The following is a 24318-nucleotide window of genomic DNA, read 5'->3' as shown; positions in this document are numbered from 1 at the left end:
GTTTTCTTATAGCAAAGCCACATCAGGCTATCTGCTGAGCCCACCAAGGGGAATCAAGCCCCTGATTTTAGCATTGTCAATCAGTAGACTAACTGCTGTACCAGTGGGGAACAAACACAGTTATGAACTAAATAACATGTGAACTACAAAGAATATTCACACCACCATGATACTGTTCAACATCAACCCATTGAGTACAAACTCTAGTTAAAGCAAATTTTATTAGAAATTTAGTACAATTTTACATATCTCAAAACTAGTTAAGCAAAAATAGTGGAATAAAGTTAATTCAAAATTACCACATATAATGTCCACACAACCACCACCAAAAAATAAACTTAATATACCAAAAATATACATAGATGGTTCAAGAGTACATCACTTAGCACCTAAAACGTGTTTTTACTACTAGTATGTCCTAAAGTACACATAGTGGTTATATGTGTATATTTGCATATTTTTCACAACACACTGAACAGTTGCATGAATTACCGCCAGTGCGTGGATTTACAGATGTTTTTTAAATGAGTGTAATCAACATTTTTTTGACCTGAGTTATATATATGTTGCAGTGTGAATAACATCTGATAAATGTTATATTTTTCTACATCCTATATAACTAAATGCATTTTTATTCAACATTTTTTGCAACAAACAATAAAACCATTTTGCTTCTCCAAAAATATATACCATACTTTTAAATATTGAGTACAAATTTCATGAGTACACTATACAAATGAACAGGCATATTTCTATGTATATTGTATTGAAAATACTTCTCCACAATATTCATCATGCCTTCTAAATATTAAGCAAAAATTGCATGGCCACTATACAAATGAATAGCCAAATGTAGTTTTTAAAAAGAATACTTTTAATCATAACTGTACTACCTCTCCTTGTATTCTCCAAGGGGTTTTTGTCAAGTTTTGTGACTGTCACACAAGTATAGGATTTATTTCCCATGTGTATTGTCTAATGTTCTTTTTAATCTTCTTGCTACAGGTAGGTCAAAGTGCGCATGTCATGCGAGGTGCATTCGAACTTTAATTAAAGTAATTTATTATAAAAACAAATTGAAATTTATTTAATAAATCAAGTTATAAAACAATAAAAGTTTTAATTTCTTAATTTCAAAAGCAAAAATTTAAATAAATCTTCAACCTCCCTAGTACAAGAATCTTGAAATTTGTTCTCCAAATCTTAACCCTTCTGTAATTCTTGTTACTTGCCACACAAGTTACACCATCAATACTATTATACATATTTAGCTAAACAATACTTTTAAGCTCTTAAACACGCACTACACAACTGTATGGTTTTCCCCACTATGTATCCTTTCATGTCTTTTCAGATGAGTAACAGTTAAAAATTCTTTACAAACACACTATGCAGCTGTGTGGTTTTACTCCACTGTGTATTTTCTCATGCGATTTTAGATATGTACCATTTACAAATTCTTTACCACACACTACACAATTGTACAACTTCTCTCCACTGTGTATCCTCTCATGTGTTTTTAGATGAGTACCAGTTACAAATTCCTTACCACACACTCCACAGATGTATGGTTTCTCTCCAGTGTGTATCCTCAAATGAATTTGTAAGTAATTATTTGTTCTGTATTCTTTGCCACATACTACACACGTGTATGGTTTCTCCCCAGTGTGTATCCTCTTATGTATTTTTAAGGAACCGTTATCTACAAATATTTTACCACACACTAAACAGCCATACGGTTTCTCTCCAGTATGTATCATCTGGTGTCTTGCAAGATGAGCATTAGTCCCAAATTGTTTGCCACACACTATACAACTATGTGGTTTTTGTCCTGTATGTATTCTCTCATGTTTTTTTAAATTACTGTTACTTCCAAATGTTTTGCCACACACTAAACAACTATATGGTTTTTCCCCAGTGTGTATTCTATTATGAGTTTTTAGGCTAGTATTATTCACAAATTTTTTGCCACACACTACACAATTATATGGCTTCTCTCCAGTGTGTCTCCTCCGATGTATTTTAAGATGACTACTACTTCTAAATTTCTTGCCACACACAACACAACTGAATGGTCTCTCTCCAGTGTGTGTTCTCTTATGCTTTTTCAAGTCACTATTTCGTTCAAATTTATTGCCACATACTAAACAACTGTGTTTCATTTTTCCAATGTGTATTTTCTGATGTATTTTAAGCTGACTTTTATTTTCAAATTCTTTACCACATACAACACAACCATAAAATGTATTTCCAACATCGAGAATTTTCCTCCTTTCTTGTTTACTTTTCCTTGAAAGTGTTTTTTCATATACATTACCACTGCTTGTCTTCAGGGATACGCAGTCTGTGTTCGTAAAAACAACACTTTTTGTTAAAATATGGCTCCTGGGAAATGACTTTTCACACCAACTGTTCAAACAGGTCTTTGGATCTACAAGTCAAAAATGGATTCAAACAAATACTTAATAAACAAATGACACACTTTATTAATAGTTTTTCAAAATTATTCTTGTAATACACTAATATAATAAATTAAAAAAATTAAAAATGAACTACAAACATCACATGCAACCTCAAACTAAAACATACACTATAAAGTCTATCTATCTCCAAATATTATCAAACAAACAGTTGCTTTATGACTAAATCAACTTTTCTTTCATGTTTTTTTTATAGTTCTAATTGTACAAATAGTTACCTTTAAATGTGTAAAGAACACAATTTTTTCAGGAGGGTTTCTAAGATGAATGACCTGAGATTACCATTTCTTCCACATTTTTTGTTATATATATTGTTGACACAGAACTGTAACAGTTCTTCTCTGTAGAAAATTCTTTGCCAGTGTATTCAATTTTGTAAGTTGTGAAAATGTGTTTTACATATATCATACTAAGGTCTCTTTAATGGTTTAAGCTATTTTTATTAATATTCATCTTTCTCTGATATGACATAACTATTCATTTTTACCTGTAGTGTGTATCTTCTTGATGTTTTTTAAGGTGTCACTTCCAATGTTACATGTAATAAATTATAAAAATATTTCTGTTCAATTTTTAGATAATTTGTTACAAATTTTTACCACATACACGTGTATTACAACTTCATTGATCTTCCTCTGGTGTGTAAAATCTTGCATCTTCTTAGAAAATACATTCCATGTCACAGATAACACAACTGTACTATTTATCATCATTATATTTTCTCTTGATTCTTTAGATCACTTCTTATCACTGAATCTTCTGCACATACACACATTAAACAAATATGTAATTCTTATTTGGTAAATATTTTATTTTTTAAAAAACAGTTTTTGTAAAAAAAATTTCTTTGCCATCTAGTGTATTATGTATCTCCATTAATGATATTTTGTTGTATTTTTTAAATACACTGACTAAAAGGGAAATAATAATCTTGAATTTCTCCACACAAGTAAACAAGCATAGCTAGACTTATTAGATACGAATCATCTGATTTATAGATGTAAAAATACAACCTGTTAGTGAAGTTTTAGTTACATTTGTTTTGTACAAACTCATCAATTATTTTACTGAATAATTATTAAAACACATGGAATGGAAGAAATAAAAAAAAATCACTTCTCAAGGTTAGTAAAAGTAAACAAAATAAAACATTAAAGTTCTGATAATAGGTAAAAATTGTAAAGTAATTCATTGGTGTAATATAAATTAAGAACACTAAAATATGAACTTAATACTCCACATTTAAAAAAAGAGAAAGAAAGAAATTTCCTAGATTTTTAGTGTCATTAAAGATATTATCCTCTGAGAAAAAAATTAAAGACTAAATAAAACTTTCTCAGAAATCAACAAGGTTTCTTTGTATTTAAAGGATGATTAAAATTAGGTGTAAAGTGGTTATTAAGTAAATGTTGCATTATAGCATTGATTTTACCATCATATTAGTGCATAGCTCTTAGGTGTTCCTCGATTTTATTATGAATAGCTATGCCCACTTCACTAGTTAGCATGCAAAGCTAAATATGGCATTTTTCTTAACAGTCTTTTTGTACTTTTAATCCAACTCTACAGTTTGAATATTTGCCAAGGGTATTACTGCACACTCTTTTATTTAAATATTTTCTTTAATAGAAAGATTTTATGACAACCTATCATATATGTACAAAGGTTTTTGTATGATGTAACAAGATGTGTACTGAAAATCTTCACAGGAAATGGTCATTCGGTTAAATTACAGCACAGTCAGTAACCTAAGTTTAAAATTTCTTATCAATTAAATTTTGAAGACAACTGTTATGTTTCAGCTTTTGTTAAAATTCTATCTATGCTTTTCTTTTAAAGTTTTCCATATACACTTATATACCCTATAAAATTGATTTTGTAATCTTAACCCCACACAATCCTAAATGCTAATTCATAATCTGCCTCTAGGCTAACCTATACAGTATTAGATATTTATATTTCTGGTTATAACTAGAACAACTTCAGTTTTACAATATATGTTCTGTTTATCATTTATCATGTTATTAAGTAATTTTAATTAATATTTAAAACTTTTCTCACTCAATTGTACAAAACATTTAATTGAACTACTTACATTCACACAAAATAAAATTCACAAAATCATCAGTGTGCCAAGTAATGAACAAAACAAATTATTCTCTGCCCTAAAGTGGGAGTTGGAATAAATCTGCTTTATAATTTGGTTGTAAGTTGACACACAACTTTAGTTTTAAATGTTTCATGGCTGACAAGAAGTTTAAGAATGTGACACAACAAATAAAAAATGTATCTCCACCATAAACCCTTTTGCAATAAGCTCGGTATAATATACATGAATTTGTATACACACTTGCACAGGTTAAGTATTTATACTATTGATGTGGTATGTGTATCTTCACAAAATTTGGTATGCTTTTAATAAAGATTACAAATTTTTGTACACAAAAGATCAGATTTTTTAAAGAAATATTCTTAGTAAAGAGTTGCTTGCAAGAATATCAAGTCTGTTTCATTGCTAGTCTGAATGCAAAGTGATTTCATGTAATGATTAAAAACTATTCTTCACCCCAAAAATTTCAGATATTATTTGTGCAATCTCTTAAACCTCCTAAATACATTTCTAATGTTTTATTTCAGTAAAACTTTTTATTTTATCTGTTATTTTGTTTACCCTAATTATGTGGGATTTGTTAATTTGACCAATCTCATAACCTTCATAAAAAATAAATATAAATTAAGCTTTTCTTGTACCAAACTGACTACAAATTACAACAAAAAAAACAAATGTTTAGTCTATGTAGCTTAAATCTCATAACATTATACATTTATTATTTTTTTTATTTCTTTGTCCTTCCAGTCATGCCTGGCTAACATTATATAACTTGCATTGATGTGGTGCATGTGCACTTATATTAACATAGCCAGTAACATAAAACTGACTTACAGTCTTCACAAAGTGACCCTGTCTTGATTAAGATAAATATATATATTTATTTATTTATTTTACTGAAATTAAATAATTACATTTAAATGAAGTTAAACAAGTAAACAAAATCCTGAGGAAGGACTGTATCAAAAACAGCAAATCCTAACCTCTGATAAATTATATGATAACCATAAATATTTAAGCCACAAACAAAACACCTTCAAATTAAACAAAATATGCTGCATATTATTTTCTTATTCTTATTTTAACTTGAGAGAGCAGTCACCTTCCCACAACTATCTGCAGGCAGTGAATGATGATACAGATGTGGGGCATTGTGGGCTTGAGCACCCACATCTCTCTCCTAATTTCTAATTTTCTTACATGAGACTATCAAATTGGAGATTAAGATTGATAAGCAGTGTATCCCCACCACAACGTGGATCCTACTCCTACAGTCACCTTCAAAACCTAGAATACACTTTATAATACCGCATTGTAGCTTGTACCCTAGGATATTTATTAAAATATGCAGTGTATTTTGTTTAATTTTAATGTGTTTTGTTTATGGCTTAAAAATTATGGTTATAATATATATATTGTTATTTAGAAATAAATTATTAAACTTATTTTTCTTAAAATATAGAACAATAAATAAAGTAGTAATAAAACAAACAATTATTTCTTCTAGATATGATATCTGAACTTGGCTGCTGCTGGACATATGTTACTAAGCCTTTTAATATTTCGCACGTGCAGGATATGAAACCAAACATTTCTTGTAGGTTTTAAGTACACAACTGAATAACCAAAAAAATCATAAATTATTATATTAATACTACAGAATTTCACTATAACTTATTAAGCTTACTACCCGAGTTGAATTAAGGTCTAAAAAATATAAAACTTGGAGCAGACTAAAGACACAACCTACCACCTTGAAATCATGGTTCAAAAGAACATGACACCCTTTTAATAAATTAAATTGGCTTAAAAGACTACAAGGGAAAACTCTGAAGCTGTAGAGTGTTATTCTCATGTCATATATTGAAGTAAATGTATGTATTGGAGAATGTTTCCAAAAATGGAAAGAGGTGAACATAGCCACCATGGTTGATTCAGTACACAAGCCATATCTCAGCAAAATAAAGGGCTATGAAGTTTTTATTTCATATTCTACCTTATCAATATTGATAATTTGAGTTCAAATTCAAATGAAACTGCAAACTTAGTATGTTGATATCACAAAAATCTAATTTGTACCAGTGCTGCATTCAACATATTATGTGACTCACAAAAATTGATATTTAGGTATATTAATTTGTATTTACTTTTACATTATTAAGTTAACTCATACATAATATTAAGGTTTGAATTATAATCTACAATTTTTTACTAAACTTACTGACATATATTCATAAAATAGTACTTCAATACAATTTTGAATGCAAGTCAACAATCATAATGATATGGCCTTTGACCCCTGACCCTTCACAAAAGAGTTAAACATAACATATTTTAATCATTTCTTAAAGTGTAAGACAAGTTGACAAAGCACCATGTGCTGACTTGCAGTCTTGTGTGCTATAACTAATATATCACTGATAACAGTTGACTTTTTTCTTTTTGCAACACCATGTATAGCATGAAAGGTGTTGTGTTTGCTCTTTTTAAAGAAACCCAGTTTAGAGCATATTACAAAACAAACAATTACTATAAGTATTATCACAAACTATACTCACACTGAACTGTACAATTTTCACTGCTTTACACATTTCAATCTCATAAACAATCTTTAACTGTATAATTTCGCTAATAGAGATTACCCATTCATTCTTGCATATCTTTGAAACACTATTTTACTAATATAGATCATCTGTAAGTTATAGATGATCTATATTACATACTTACTGAACAGCTGTTACTACTAGGGTCTAGGTCATTTAAGACAACAGCTACTAAATTTGGATTTGGGTCAAACTCACTCCAACCAAAAGTCAAAACTATAGACAGCAGTTTTAAATGTTGCTTCTCTAACCTCATATGTTGTACTTCATGATTTTCTTTCATTTATTTCTTACATTATAAAATATTCCACTGCTTTCACAAATTTATTTGCAAGAAATCCTGAGAAGCATGTCATTGGGATGGAGTGTCAACTTCCTACTATATCATTTGAACAAGTAAAGGAAATGTTTCTTTTATAATAACTTCATGTGTGTATATATATCACAAGAATTATCTGTTTATTTGTTACTCATCTAATTACTCCTAGATCACTGAGTCAATCTCAACTAAACTAGAACAGAACAAGAGGAATGTTAATAGGGAGTTTCCTACCAACACACCCACCTATTAGTGATCTTCGACATAAGTTTACATTAACCACATGCACATATAGTGCCACATTCTTAGGCCAAATAGAAAATATATTACGTTTTCTATCCCCTGGTGGAACAGTAGTAAGTCTTTGATTTTACAACACTAAAATCATGGGTCCAATTCCTCCAGTAGACACACCAAATAGTTAAATGTGGCTTTGCTGTAAGAAAACACACACTTTCTGTAGCACAACATATGTAGTGTGAGGGGAGGGCACACAAATGTCTTGTATATCTCAGTGTGTGTGCTAGCACTCTATATGGAAGGATAGAATGAAAAAATATTTGCCACTATTGCAATAATACATAAATTCAGATGAAGTTGATACAGCCACAACCACCATAGGAAGAGTCGTTTCTTGTGTTATACTCACTTCCTACTTTGACCCATGACCTTATAACTTCACCTCATAAGACACTTCTGTGACTAATGATTGTAAACTGATTAATAATGTGAAACAGTATGAAAGACATTAATGAGTGGGTATTGAAAGTTAGTAACAGAAAACATATCTACTACCACTACATTGGCTACTACCTATTTGTACAAATTGACCCTGATCATCACATGGTATACACTGTTTTAAGTATATACACTGAACTGTGGCCCACACATTCTGTTAAGTTCATAACCTGGGATAAAGGGCAAGCACCTCAACTTGTTGTAAAATAAAGAGACAAAAATGAGAAACATTTCTAAACAATTTGTATATATTAAAAAAAAAAGCTTCAGAAATGTCTGAAAGCCAACCAGGAACCAGTGCCAAAAGCAACAATAAAAAGACAAAAAAATACAGATCTGAAAAGTGTAAAAAAGCAAGAGCAACTCAAAAGTTATTCTTTTTATGTAGAGGCACTTCTGACATTGAAGGAAAAAGTTTACACACACACAAACACACATTGATGGTTCTGATATGTCAGTTATGATAAAAGTTCTTTTTTTAAAAAAAAGATGCATTTTTAATTCTTTTAGCATTACGTGTTGTATTAAGTTCCTGGAACAATAAAAATCACCTCATTCTGTGTATTTTTATGGATTAATAATTATTTTCAAAAAGTACTGAACATAACACTACCAATGATCAGCTATTGATTGTAAAACCAATAAACAAAGCAATGGCCTAATTTATGCCTGTGGATTTATTTTTTGTTAATGTTACTCTCAATGTGATATTCCATTGATTTTTGTACATCTTTAATACACTGTAAATATTTCACTAACCATGATTAAAACAAATATAATTAAGTGTGACTACAAGGCATAAATTAATTAATTATTTTAAAAAAAATATTGTAAATAAACACCTACCAGTTATAAGATATCCATTACAAACATAATAAATAAAAAGGTGGTTAATTTTGGCCAGTATACTGATTTTTTTTTTCTTTGTATGAGATGAAACCACTAGGTGAGAAAGCAACATGAAAAATATCAATCAGCTATGACAAATACAGGAATGTAAGCCAGTGTGATCATAAGATAAAAAGGAAATGCAAGGTTTCACATGCATACTCAGAACGTAATGCTACTAAACAACTGTACTAATGTATTTTCAGATTTCCTTGTTTTTCAACAACCAAAGCAACAACACACCACTAGACTTCACTGACACATTAGAACAGTACCCCATTCCTCCCATTGGAACTTGTATAATATCAAAAATATTACAATAAAATCTAACATGAATATAGCCACACCCTAAAATCAATTTTATATTATCAAGTTTATCTTATAAAAATTATACGATTAACAATGCCTAACACCTTACAGTTAAAGAATACAGTTCTTGAGATGTTCACACTCACATGATAAAACTTCTAACCCAACATCAAGTTGTTGTAACTCTTCTTTTGGTTCTTTATCTTCTTTTTTCACACTCATAACATCATGTTTTGAACAATGTAGAACTTCATTATCACTCTCACTGAACTTGGAAATAACACAATCCACTGTTAAGTCACAATAGGGCTCACTTTTTACTTCCATAAATTCATTCTGAAATATATTTTAAAAAATAACAACAAATGTATGACATCATTAAAGATTTAGAGCTATTAATATAGTATATGAATAATTGAACCTTCTCAGTAAACTATGAAATATCATATGTTGCAACTGACACTTCTACAGTGAATTAAAACTTTTAAATTTTCCTACCATCAAAACAATATCTTCACTACAAAATTACTTTGAATGAAAAACATTTGTTATATCACCAGCTGGTGCAATATAAATTGTGTGTCTTAATGTAATCTGTGGGAATAATAATTTTTTATTAGTAATTACACCTGGGCAATTAACATGATCAAATGATATAAGTAGTTTGTACCACATAAAATAATCAAAATTGTGATTATGTCAAAAACATAATCATCTTACTAAATGTGTGTGTTTATTTCAACCCTCAAAATGACTAAAGTAATGCTATCATAATTTCTCATCATTATTTTTGGTTAATTTAAGTTTCTTCAACTTACCCTATTTTTGTCATGACTCATGAAAATACTCAAGTAAGGTTTCCATGGATTACTCCAACAATCCAACTAACTATTATTTGTCATCATTACTCACCTTTGGGGAAGCATGATCCAATGATTAGGGGGAAAAGGTTCCTTTGTAATTTGAGAGCCTTAGGTTTGGTTTGGTTGTAGTTAAGCACAAAAATACATGATGGGCTAGTTATGCCCTGCCCACCATGAGTATCAAACTTTGGAGCTTAGTATCATAAGCCTGCAGACTTATCACTATGATGAGAGACAAAAGTCCTGATTTCAATTCCCATTGCCAAACATACTTGCACTTGCAGCCACAGGAAAACTATATTTGTTTCTTTGTTTTTCAGTTATGGCAAAGTTATTATCTGCCAGTGTCACTAATTTTGATTAGCTGACCAGATAGATAGCCTTTTAACTATGTGATAAATTATAAATGTAAATGCACTAACCAAATTATGTCTAAGATAAAAAAATACAAAGCTCTAAATGTATCATTTCACATCTGTTTCTTATACAGTTCCACATGTCTTGATCCATAACCACCAAACCTGCATAGCAATTTTAGATGACATGACAAAGGCCACAAGGTGTGGGGTATTAGACCCCATTTTCTCTACAAATATACATCAATGTGTGTGTATCTATTCCTTGCACATTTCCACATTTCTTGACCAATCAGCATCAAACTTGACACAATGATACAGGATGACATAAGTAGGTTGGGTGTTGAACCACCCATGTAATTTCAGAAAAACAAACTATCAAATCAGCATGATTTGACACAGTGATACACGATACAAGGAAGACAATGAGGGGGTTAGCAGTTGAAACCCCCCACTTAATTTCATATTGATAAAATTCTTGAAAACAGTACATCTTCATTTTCAGTATTGATACCTTAATGTATTTTTTATTGCACTTTTAATGTTTATTATGGTAAGGAGAAAGAAACAGAAGCACAATTTACTAGCCTGTGTTACAAAAGTTTTTATTTTACCTATTCACATATATGTACTCCAGCTAGTTTTCAATAAATAATAATCCTCAAATGAATGCAGCATTAATATTTGCAAGTATCAATCATTTTATTAGGGGAACAAAACAACAGCATGACATACACATTGTCTTCTACATTGTACTTTATATCATAGGGAATAATATTAAAATGCACTCTGTCATTGATTATATATAAATAGGCTATGAATCAATATAACCTTCATAAACCCTACAAAAAATGTTTCTAGTACCTCAACTGATCATGGAAAAATATAAATGTCCCAACCCTAAAAGTTTCACAATTTTTATTCCAAAAAACATTGAGAGCATAAACAGCATTCACTGATTAGCAATATTTTCCCCTTTATTCACATAAGTTATGTAATGAAGTCATCTGCAAATTGTATCCCTGATCAGAACTAATTTGAAATTATATTAGGTAAAAGGTTGACAACTGCAGTAAATGTATAAGATAAATAAAATATAATTGTGTTTTTATTCTATTACTTTATTAGATAATTTATTTTATGTTGCTTCCCACTATTCATACAAAATTTTTTCATTTTATCCAAAGACAGAATTTGAAACATTTTTGTAGTGATGATTTTTTACAGTTTATTGATGGAACTATAACAGTATCCTTTTTTGAGTGGCATTTTCTCAAAGTATCAATCTCTAACATTACCATCCAACTGCTTAATACAAACTGAAAAATACAGATGTAATACTTAGCTCATTCTGCTTGGCAATATGTTTCTTACTTGATGTTACTGTTAAATGTTTGTTTGTTTTTGAATTTCATGCAGAGCTACACAAACGCTACCTGCACTAGCCGTCTCTAATTTAGCATAGTAAGACTAGAGAGAAGGCTGCTAGTCAACACTCCCCACTGCCAATTCTTGTGCTACTCTTTTACTAGGAAATAGTGGAATTGACCATCACATTATAATGCCCCATGGCTGATGTGAGGGGGATTCGAACCCAAAACACTCAGGTTGCAAGTCTAGCACTTTCACCATCTGGCCCGCTGGGACACTTTATAGTTAAATATTGTCAAATAATGAGCTTCCTTGTTCAGAAAAAATAGATTAACATGCAAACATTAACAGATCTATTTGGAGAATTAGGGTTTATTTGTTCTTGCAGACAATAGTAACATATTAAAATTATATATAATTACACAACTGACTGAAGTAGTTTCTTCCATTAAAACTTGAGAACTTAGATATTTAATGACTACATATTACTATGAAACAGAAAAATGAAGATTCTAAAATTAAAATCTCACTAATTTCGTTTAACTGATTTGAGTATTACCATTTTAAAGATTTTAAATTTTTTGTCAGTGTATTAAAAATACACAACTGACATTTATAATGTATAATGTTAATAAACAATAATTATAGAAAGAAAAGATTACATGTTATTATCAAGTGTATTTAACATGATGAGCATGAATCAGCTACAATTAATATTTCCCTAGTGTAATTTAATTGCAAGTCTATTGAGCCAAATACAAATTGGAAACAAGAACTTCCACCTAAAAAAAATAGATGTGAAATTTTTTTTAAAATTGAAACTAGCTTAATTTTTATTTGCTGGAATGCATGGAAAACATTACCTACATAATGGTATGAGAGTCTTATTGTAATAACATTTTTGCCTGATGTGCAATGAGGAACATGTGATAAGAATGAATATCTGCAGAAATGGTGTTTTACTGATTCAAAATAATTAACTGTTGGTCCATTTTGCACTAAAATATTGTGTACAAAATAATGAATAATTTTATAATCATTATAATCTTATTCTCCTAATAAGTGACAAGTTCTGTTAGCTTTACTGTTCCTTTGTACAAAAATAATGCACCTAAACATGCTTTATTGCCAAGCTTTATTTATGTATGCTCTGTTCAACATCATGTGATTAGTCACCTTAATACAGTTGTATTTATGCGAGATGTACTTGTAAGCTTTAATTTCAAATATTTTTGTCCTATTGTAAAATTTAGCTATAATTCCTACATTGTAGTGAACTGTACTTTGAAAACCTAACCTAGAATATAGGTATCCACTGAAAATGCATCTAAAAAGTTTTAACCTCAAATACAATGTATGGATCTAACTTGAACGAAGGCAGTTCAGTATGGACAGTTTATTGCAATTTCCATCATAACTAAATGATCTGATTAGAAAAAAATAGATAGATATTCAACATGTACGAACTAAGCTCTTCAATTCACATTTAAAAGTGTAGATGTTAATTGTGAGCTCTAAAATCCCTAATATGTCTGTGAATTAGGTACATCACTTGTAAATACATTCATAAGAGCTTCTGATGTATCATCAACAAAGTTAACAAACCATGATATTGAAATAAACATAAAAAACAAATTAAGCCACCATATAAAAAAAAAAGATAACATTAATGTATATGTCAGATGTGGCAAGACACCTATACAGAATTACTGGAGATAAATACACTGAAAATCTCAGCAACACTCTTTATAAACAAACATGTTACAAAGAAGAGAAGCAAGATATACTCAACAAGGCAACAGGAATACTCAGTACAACTTTTACTTTGTTAGAGCACACATACAAACACTACTAAAACAGTATTCAAGTCAAAGCATTAGAAAGAAAGCTTGAAGGACCATAGTAAAAGAAAAGGAAAAAAAAAAAAAAGAGAAAGACAAAGAGAATAAAAAACACTAACTGAATGTCATGACATTATGTGAGGAGCAATAAGAACCATAACGGCAATACTTGGAAAGAAAATGAACAGCATCTTGAGTCAAATACCAAGTAAGTAATGTCACGACATTATGTGAGGAGCAATGAGAACCATAAAGACAATACTTAGAAAGAAAATGAACAGCATCTTGAGTCAAATACAAAGTAAGTAATGTCACGACATTATGTGAGGAGCAATGAGAACCATAAAGACAATACTTAGAAAGAAAATGAGCAACATCTTGAGTCAAATACAAAGTAAGTAATGTCATGACATTATGTGAGGAGCAATGAGAACCATAAAGACAATACTTAGAAAGAAAATGAACAACATCTTGAGACAAATACCATGCAAGTAAAGATGTGAACTGGAACAATAAAATTATAAAAATATTAAAATGTTTATCATCATATCATCAACACCTATAAAAGCATTAAACCACATCAAAATGGATTAAAATGTGGAATATAATATTACCAACCCAAATAAAGATCACCCTATTACAATAAAAGGACAATTATCATGTTAGTAAAGGAGTTTCAATCAATAAACTCACTAAAAGTAAGTCACAAAATAAACTTTCCTAATATGGTCTAGAGGATAAACAAATCAAGAAAGAAAAACTTCCATTCAGTAACTACAATAAAAAAGCAATCAGATAAAAGTCACTAAACTGATATGAAACACAGAAGAAGCAATAGGCCACAAATTACTCATATTTGCTGATGATATATTAAGGTGTTGCTCACTGTCAATATGATGTTGCTCTAACATAGCAGGTATCTTATAATTATAATAAATGCAGTATAATGTTTGTGGATTATCGTAACCTGAATTGCAATTTTGATAAGAATGAATTTAGTTTTTCAGAGGAAGAGAATCTTTGTATTCAGGTCGATCAGTTTCTTAAGCCAATAAATTTGCTGTTGCTAGTGGCAGGATTTAGGGTATATACATAAAAACATTGAGTACAAATCTATAGAGGTTATATTTTTTTTTTCTTTTGTCACTGTTTAGGTAATAAATCTAGGTGAATCCCACAGTTTAGTCTAGTTGTACATTGTCACTACCATTCTTCTGGTAACATGTAAGATCTAGGTGACTCTTGCTGTTTAGTCTAGTTGTACATTGTTACTATCATTCCTAGAGTAACATGTCAGATCTAGGTGACTCCTCCTGTTTAGTCTAGTTTGTAGGTAATATTTAGATGCCCAATATTTGGCTTCTTAGCTTATGAAAGACACTGAATTGTTGAAAAAAGGTTTAGAGAAGGATATTTAGAATGATACCTGGGATTAAAAGAGTGTCATATGAGGACAGGTTAAGATCTCTAAAATCTCTTGAAAAAGTGTTCATGCATCACCAATTTTTATACATAAAGGAGAATATTAATACCAGACGACAACATATATTTTATCCAAGTAGGAGTCATCTTTAGCTAAAAGAGATTTATTTTTTAATAGAGTAGTTGGACTTTGGGATGGGTTTCCTTAAGATTTGGTGGATACAGTAAAACTTAAGCAAGTTTAACCATTTAAATATGAGAGCAACCCTTGTCATGTCAACAACCTTATAGTATTACATTCAAAATTTAATTAAATGTTTAGTTTCAGTTAGTGTTAATAAACTTGATATCAAAACTCAAGTTTATAATTTAAATTTTAATATTATCTGAGTTTCACTTTCTTAGATTTCAAAAGGAAATACTTCAAATATCTTCAATCTTCACTGTTCTCCACTGTTTATTAACAAATCAGTTGAACTACCATAAATGTAGAACAACTATCAATCAACATACTGCACAGTTTTCCATCAATAAAACCATGGGCTCATGAATAGTTTTCCTCATATAGCAAACTTCTTATCATTTTGAGCAGATGGAGTGTTCTAGCTGAACTTTGCCCTCACAATTCAATTCCTAATATCTTATGTCTGGTAGATCTCAAAAGATTCATCTTCAGGTATTGTCTCCTTAGTGTATTAATAGCTACTGATTCCTTACAGTCTTGGTTATAAATGGCTATATTTATCAGTTATAACAATTCTCATTTTATAGTATCCTCCTTGGAGTTCTTATTATATGCAAGTTATACTCTGTATTTCCTTACAATATGTCCTTTGGAGCTACACTTGAAACACTTATCTTATTGTGGCATATTTTCTACATTCTGTGTAACTAGCTGTCTGATTAAATCTTTCACTTCATCTAGACTATCATTAATGATTCAGGACTATAGGATATGAAAACCCCCATAATTTTAAGATGTTGTTTCTAGTAGTTTAATAGACTCAAATTTCATTGCCAACTGAAAAGATTCTTTAAAGATGTACATTTGCTTTGCTTTAGCCTAATTCTTATATCCTTCTCTGTTATAGCATCTATAAACTGATCATGTGCCAACAAAACTATCATTTCACATAAAGCAGTTGAATAAGATAATTGAGAAAGCTATTACAATCTTTCATAAGCTCATCTGAACAATTCCTCATGATGTGTCACTCTAAACCCAATAGATATTTGTCATGACCTTGAAATAGAAGGTTACTTAGTCTTGTCACATCTGATGTTTTTAAAGGAGCAGACTATGAAAGGTTACTGTACAATATTCCACTCATTCACTCTGGAAATGATGTAGAATCCAGCCTGGTATGCCTCTCATAGTATCTTTCTATTACTGTTTTGTGAATTGGCTAACAGTTGAAATGAACAGCTAAATTCTGAAACTTCATTTGGTAATATCACACTTGAAATACTCCAGGAATGTTTTTCAGTCACAGGCAATAAAGCAGTAGTGGTAATAAGTGTATACCAGATAGGCTCTTCCATTCTATAATTTGTAGTAGAGAGTATTGTAGGTTGGCACTCTTGAGCCAATGAAAAATAAAAAAAGAGGTATGGTTTGAAAAATGAATTGGTGAATGCAAGTACTTTTCTACTTGACTGGTCTTGCTGTTATAATCTTTTCATACTTTTCAGGTGCATTTCTGTACCTTGCTTTTGACTTCATTGATGTCCTTTTGTATTTCTTCAATCTTGCTATTGTAAACTGTCTGTACATCTCCAATAGTTTCAATGATCTTGTCTTCAATTAGATTTAATTCTTCTTTAAATAACATCCCATTCTTCAATTCTTCTATTAAACACTCCTTCTCTTTCATCTTGGTTTTCATTTAATTTTCTCTCTCATTCCCCTTATTTTGTCTCTTTCTTTTTTGTTCACCTCTCTTTTTGAGTTTAAACTGCTTCATAAACTCCAATTAATGTCCTGAACACCCTTGGAAAATCACCTGGAAAGCTGAAGTTTACTTAATGTTTCATGGATTTTGATTTGTTCTCTTAAACTAACCCATCTTCACATAAGTTGTTGTAACACATTCTTTTGTTGAGCAAGTTCTTTTAGATTACTTGGAGAAAATAAAACAAAGTCCACTTCACATATTCATAAAAAAATAGTTCATTTCTATCCTTAGCATTGCTACAGAATACTTTCATTTGTAAAAAGCTGTAAACTTAAATTCACAAACAACATTTTCACTTTCAACAGAATTTCTCTGCTAACCAACAAAGTATATTAACATACAACTATGATCACTTACTATCTTCTCATACAAATGAGTATTTCACTGACTGACTGACATTCCATAAAATGCTTAGTTGTATTTATAACTAATATACCTCAGTCAAATTTACTACATCTTAATCTCATGTGCTCTCTAACTAATATGTTAATTAAAACATGGAGCATTAAAAATATAGCTTACAACATTACATTATTTCTGCATATTTAACTGCTACAGACAAAATTCTACAACTTAAAATTACATCCTTCATACTGTGGTTATAAAAACTTTCATTAGTGATTACACATGAGGTAAATAAAGTTGAAGAAGACTATCATTACAAATATAATATGGTCTAAATGTTCTCTCTCACCATTCTGCCTCAAAAGAAAGCTGTAATAAAAGACCTAAATCTACAATTACCTCACTTTTCTTTGGTACATCATCACAATTCTCTTCTTGACAGTTTTTTACTACCTTAAGTTCACTGATGTATTGTAAAGGTGCTTCTTCTGGTGCTAGATATATAAATTTAGAAGTATTCTGTCTGAAAATCAAATATGATTATCACTTACAACTATATACATAATAAAAATTCTCACTATGATATGACACATTTTCTTTGCATCAGCCTATACAATTCTCTCCTTAAACATAGCACTATGCCTGCATTTAATTATAATATGGAGATTGAAAACTGATTACAAATAACCTAAATATATTTCTCTTTCAGTATACTTTCTGGTAAATAAATATCCATAATTACTTTAGTATTACTAGTTTCAGTGTCTTTTACGTTAAAAGAATTTTTAATCTATAAAACAGAAACTAATATATTGAAATTAATTCCTCTTACAGTACACCTGCAGAGCATTTCAGATTACTCTAGTGGAACCTTTGAGACTCACTAGTGACTGATTCTAAAGAATTAAATGGTTAATATGATGTCTCAGTATGTACAAAAAGACAAAATATTCACTAGTGAGAAAACAGTAGTTAACTTCTACAAATACATAAACTTACTGCAGTTTGACATTTTTTCATTTTTTTCAGTTTTCAGCAATACGACTTCCAATGAATTATTTCAGTCTTCACCAGAGAAATATCCAGCTTTTGTCTTCAATATTTCAATAATTAAATCAACATTCCACCCTACTAGAAATACAGTTGCTCATCTGTAGCTGTAGATATTTTAATATAAAGAAACAATTTAGTTTTCTCCATGTATAAACCTTTAATTTCAATAACATAGCATTTTTCACAAAAATATGCAAATTTTAATTCTTCTCATATTGTTATATATTCACAGTAAAGTAAAGTTTTCAAATGGTAATAAGTAAAGACAACTTCAAATAACTTTATATACATACATACAACACACGTAACGGAAATAAACATAAAACGTATTGGACAAAAAACAGTGAAACATAATAGAAAATATTGTGATGAATTCATAAAATAGCTTAATTTTCATTGTAATGATTCATTTTGACAGTTTCTGCAAACAAAACTACAATGTAGTTGTGGCTGAGAATTTTTGACTTTATTGCACATGTACTTGTGGTAATTAATAGTACCAACATACATTTATTATTTAACCTTCTAATACTACTAACTTAAGTTACATTTATTAATAATTTCAGTTTTTATATATGAATTAAAAACTATTATGCAATAATAGATTATAAAATCTGTTTACCATTAATGTGGTTTAAAAGAAAATTTTCAAATTATTTTTTTCTGACATTCAACAAAACTCCCTGTATTAAATTTGAGAATATATAAATAATTTTCTTGAGAAAAATCTGGGAGTTAGTTAAAAACAGACCCAAGAAGAGTTTAATCTCTAATCATACAATCAATACTATTATGATGTTTTATGGATAAAGTAAGAAGAATCTTATTTTCAAGATCTTGATAAAACGTGGTTTGGTAAACCAACAAAAAATATAAAAAAATTACAAGCCACTGCAGCTAAGATAAAGAATTTTTACAATATAATTCATTAATTTTAAAAGGTGTAAAAACTGAAAAAGATACTTTGAAAAAGTTATAATATAAAAAACGATAAGTGAAAAAGACTAACTTACAGTTCAATTACTACTCTGTCTTATTTTAACTGCCCAAAATAGTTTCAGCACAACATAAAAATAGGTGTAAATATCTCTTATGCAAGTCATCATGAATCACCTCTTCACCAATAGGAAAGCACTCTCATCATGTGATGCATGTGACTCCCTTTGTGCATCACTATCAAACTATCATTCTGAACTTTGGCAGAAGATGCAAACACTGTAAAAGTGTTGGAAGTGTGAAAAGAGGAAAGCATTTATCAGAAATACATTTTCATTTAGAAAAATTATAACTTCAAATATGGTACTCTCTCTCCATTTGCAAGATTACCTTGAATCCCACACTGAAATGGAAAAGGGGCTGGAGAGGGAAGCACAGGCATATCCCCCAGAAGCATCTGAAGGACACCCCCTAATCAAGAGGAGCAGATCAGTTGATCTGAAAAGGGGCACAGCACTACAACTGATCCAGGTATCTCTTCACTAGAAAATGGGAAATGGTCAGGACGACCAGACCTGGTAGAACACTTAGGGAGGATATCCACAAAGGAAATGATGGTGTGAGAAAGAAACAGAAGAAATGCAGAATCACTCAATCCCACAATGAAAAATGGGTAATAGATGGTGTAGAGTGGCTAGGGCATGACAGACCACAAACAATAAGTCAGCCATATTCAAAACCTCACTCAATGGGTATTAACATTCTTGTGAAGGTTGGATAAGGATCATAATATCTTCACCTCAAGTCTCAGAGTGCAACAGGAACCTATCAGAAGACTCCACTAAAATACAGGGTAGCCTAATGCCAGGGATCTGGGGATTTGTCATCCAGAATTCAAAGAAAGTCCATCAAATGCATTTCATCCCTATGTCCATGAAATAAGCCCAAAATAAACCAGGTCACTAACAACCTTGTAACAATAAGAACAAAAAAAAAAAACCAAGACAGAAGCAGGAATATGCCATGAAGATCTTCTGCAATCCACAATACAGAAGACCCATCAAGAGGGAAAGATGGACAACCCAAAATCCATGTGAGGATTTATGTGATTGATTCACTTAATCTCCAAAACCTCACTCACTGGGTACCAACATCCATGTGAAGGTGACTTGTATCTGGATGTCTAATGTCTGGGAAAATCATCCATCCAAAGGACCTTGTAACTCTCTCTACACTAGCAGTACACCACCACTCTACTTTAAACTAAATGGTTTAGTGTGTAGAACCCATACAGCAGGTTGCCTCCATGGTCAACCACACCAGTGACTTAGAAATGGCAAGATGGTAAAGACATGGAAGAAAGGGAAGAAAATATGCATTGAAAAGTCCAGAGGAACAGTAACATCCAAAGCAGTGTGATGGATGATCACAAAACCCTAATTTTAAAAGCAGACCACATCAAAATCCCCTTCTGCTTTACCCATGCCACATTGAAGTCCAGAATGAACATATTATGATGCAATTATGAGAAATTTACACTCAAGTAGTTTTGTGAGACACCCCATTTCAAAAATGAACATACAGAGCCACGAAAAAGGTATAAGAATCCATGGAGCCAAAAGGAATAGACTAGCATAGAAAGGACAGGGGAAGCAAAGATCTTGCAGAAACAGAAAGAATGGAATAAACGTAATAATTCCATCTGAAACCCCAAAAATTTAGGAAACCAAAGAATCCTTCTCAAAGAACCATGTGAGAAACCTGAAGATGTATGTAACTATGGGATGAAAAACCCAAAAACCCCAAACCAAAGCCCAGGAGTGAAAAACATTCCATTTCCTTCAGTAGACAGCCAAAGAACAAAGATGAATGAAGCAGGTTAAGTGAGAAGCTACTCTGAGAGAGAATTCATAACTCTTCACCAGGGACCAGACAAATGCCAGATGTGAAAATGGTGGACAGGAAATGTTAGATATAAAACTAGTATATGAGGCCAATCTACCACATCTGGTAGTAAGGGAAGATGGATCACCAGAAGCCAAAGCAATTGAGGGAACCCAATGAAGTAACTAAATAGGAAGAGAAACAGAAAGAAACAGATAGGACCAACCTCTGCTGAAGGTATCTATTGCCAAAACCATAGGATGGGGAACTGGGAACTAAAACTGAAGCAACATGTGATTGAGGATGATAGCAGATGCATCAATATGGGGAGTACCCAAACAACAACAGTGCCACCAAAAAACAACAGGATGTAGACACCACTCAATTTTATAATCTCAATCTAGTCAGGAAAGATGGTGCACCATCATATTAAATATGCCCAAAATATGACATACAATCAAACAAATGTGTTCAATGTGGACCTGATAGATGAGATCCAATATGCAAAACTTGAAGATCTCAACCAGGTGCTGCCCTGGTGATTGGTATAAGCCACCACTATAGAATGGAGCATAACATGCACTTGTTGCTGAAAGTGCAGTAATGGAGTGATATGCACCTGAAATGGTAACAAGGACTTTGGAATTCAGGTTAGATACTAAACTAGCAAAAATGTACAGCAAACATGGGTAAATCGAAGGCTCTCAAAGAAAAGTGAAATTAAATTAAATGAAGTTCAAATAAGTTAAACCACTTCTAGGGTAATCAGTGTTCTAAAAACAAGCATCTGTGCTCAAGCACTGTCAAACGAGAATGACAGTTCAAAAGTGGTGCATAGAAAGAGTTACATGATAGAGTACTCTTCTACTGGCAGATGGGCGACACATAACGATTTGTACAAGAGATGTGTTGAAGCTTTGGATTCCAACAGCTGGGTGGTGAAGGCTTGTGGCATGTGTTAAAAAAAAAAAAACAAAAAAAAACAGAGAAAAGCAAAAAATGAGAAAAGCTAATCCTGTGAGAAGAGGGAGAATACTATATCAATTTATATTTAACTGACAAGTTTTCATTAGAGATGCCAAACATAACATGCAGCAACATGTATCTGAACATACCAGTTACAAATGAAATACAGCAAAACACTACAACCTTTTCTTTTTGTTCAAATGGAAGGGTTCTTATAGTGTCAAACAAACCAATCTGGAAAGAATATGTTGCAAGTTTTAAAATTATGACTCATTAATATTTAATTGTACATTATTTTCTGACAAGTAATGATGCATTTAATACAGTTTTCCTAAAGTTATTACTTCATTGTTATTAAATCCCTCTATTATTATTTAATATTAATGATTCCGACTCAAAAAAAAACTGCTACCAGTGTTTAGCACCAGAATAATGTTAGTTCCATCTGGTGTACAGACAAATACTTAAAACGTTTTCTTAACAATATACAGAAAACAAAAGAAAATTTGGTCCTTTGAATCTACCTCTGTAAACCCATTCCTAAAGTAAATTCATGATCTAATTTTCTGGAATATGTAGGTTATAAATGTTTATAATGTTCCAGCATATATTAATGCTGATGACAACTCATTTCCTAAGCTAATCACTCTGTTAGAAAAAATAAAACTGTTAACTATAACCATTTATTGTTTCCAAGTGTTATATAATTTATCCCTTCATCCTATTGTCTTCAGAATTCCACTCAGAAAAAAATTTTTATGCTACTGATCTATTCATGTACAACTTCTAAATTTCAACAAAATCACCACTTATGTCTAGTTTTTCCAGAGCAAATAAGAGATTTTACCCAATCATCATAATATAATTCTAGTAGGCCTTTTGTGAACCCTTTACAAAACACTAATATCCATTTTTAGTCTAAAATAAGGTGGCCAAAACTGTATGCACTAGTGATTTGTACAGAGAGATAAGTAACTCTTTTCATTTGCAAATAATATATCTATCAATATGTATAAAATTTATTTAGCATAATTACTAGTAATAGAGTACTGCCTTAAAGGCTTGAGTAACTGTCTACTAGAATGTCAAGATCCTTTTTCTTTTAGCACTGTTGACTGGGTTTCCATTTAAAAGCGTGATCCACATACTATCAAATTTGAACAACATGGCTCTTGTAGGTCTCTCTAGACTGTTCCATCTGCTAAAGTATTAAAAAAAAGCCAGCCCCCTCTTATTTAAATATTTATTAAACCCTAACGTAAACTTACTGCACCTGCCACATTGAAGGCAGCCTATTCCAAAGGCTGACCATCCTGTAAGATAAACACTTGGTTAAATGTGACTTGTTCCCTGCTAAACTTTATATTTCCATATCCCAGTCCTACATTTTCACTTTTAAATTTGAAGAAATATGATCCACAGACAATATTAATTCCCTTAACAATCTTAAACACTTCATTCAGAACCCCCTATAAACACTTCTTTTTTCAAGAGTAAACAATTTCAGATTTTAACCTGTTCTTTCTATCACAGGTATCATCCTAGTAGCCCTCATATGAATCCTTTTTAATAATTCAAGATTCTTTCAAAGGTAGGAAGCCCAAGGCTAAATACTTATCATGCAGCCTAACTAGTGACATATACACTGAAATTATAACCAATTTAGACTAATATTCAATATTTCCATAGATACAACCTAAACTATGAAAAGCAGTATTTAGTTACCGAGCTATCTCATAGTTATTAAAATCAATCTTCCTTTGCCATCTCTAAAACTCCATACCCCTGTCCTTACATTTTTCTTAACTTAATGCATTTAAATAAATCCTTAGCTTACTACCTTGAACCTATTTATCAGTGTATTCAAAACATTTTGTAA

The 24318-nt window shown here is 31.0% G+C and overlaps 1 protein-coding gene across 1 annotated transcript in view; it reads right to left on the bottom strand.

Moving 5' to 3' along the window:
* Positions 1 to 202: 202 nt before the first annotated feature.
* LOC143223953 (uncharacterized) overlaps positions 203 to 24318 on the bottom strand; it is a 67523-nt gene continuing 43407 nt past the window's right edge. The window contains exons 7-10 of the mRNA XM_076452425.1: positions 18600 to 18656; positions 18000 to 18094; positions 9594 to 9783; positions 203 to 2431 (exon numbers count right to left, since the gene is read on the bottom strand). Coding sequence (XP_076308540.1) covers positions 1377 to 2431; positions 9594 to 9783; positions 18000 to 18094; positions 18600 to 18656 — 1397 coding nt within the window. The 3' untranslated portion in view covers positions 203 to 1376. The remainder of the gene's footprint in view (positions 2432 to 9593; positions 9784 to 17999; positions 18095 to 18599; positions 18657 to 24318) is intronic.

Source organism: Tachypleus tridentatus, chromosome 8 (assembly GCF_004210375.1).
Source record: "Tachypleus tridentatus isolate NWPU-2018 chromosome 8, ASM421037v1, whole genome shotgun sequence".
NCBI classification, from domain to species: domain Eukaryota; kingdom Metazoa; phylum Arthropoda; class Merostomata; order Xiphosura; family Limulidae; genus Tachypleus; species Tachypleus tridentatus.
This window is presented reverse-complemented; position numbering and strand designations above follow the sequence as displayed.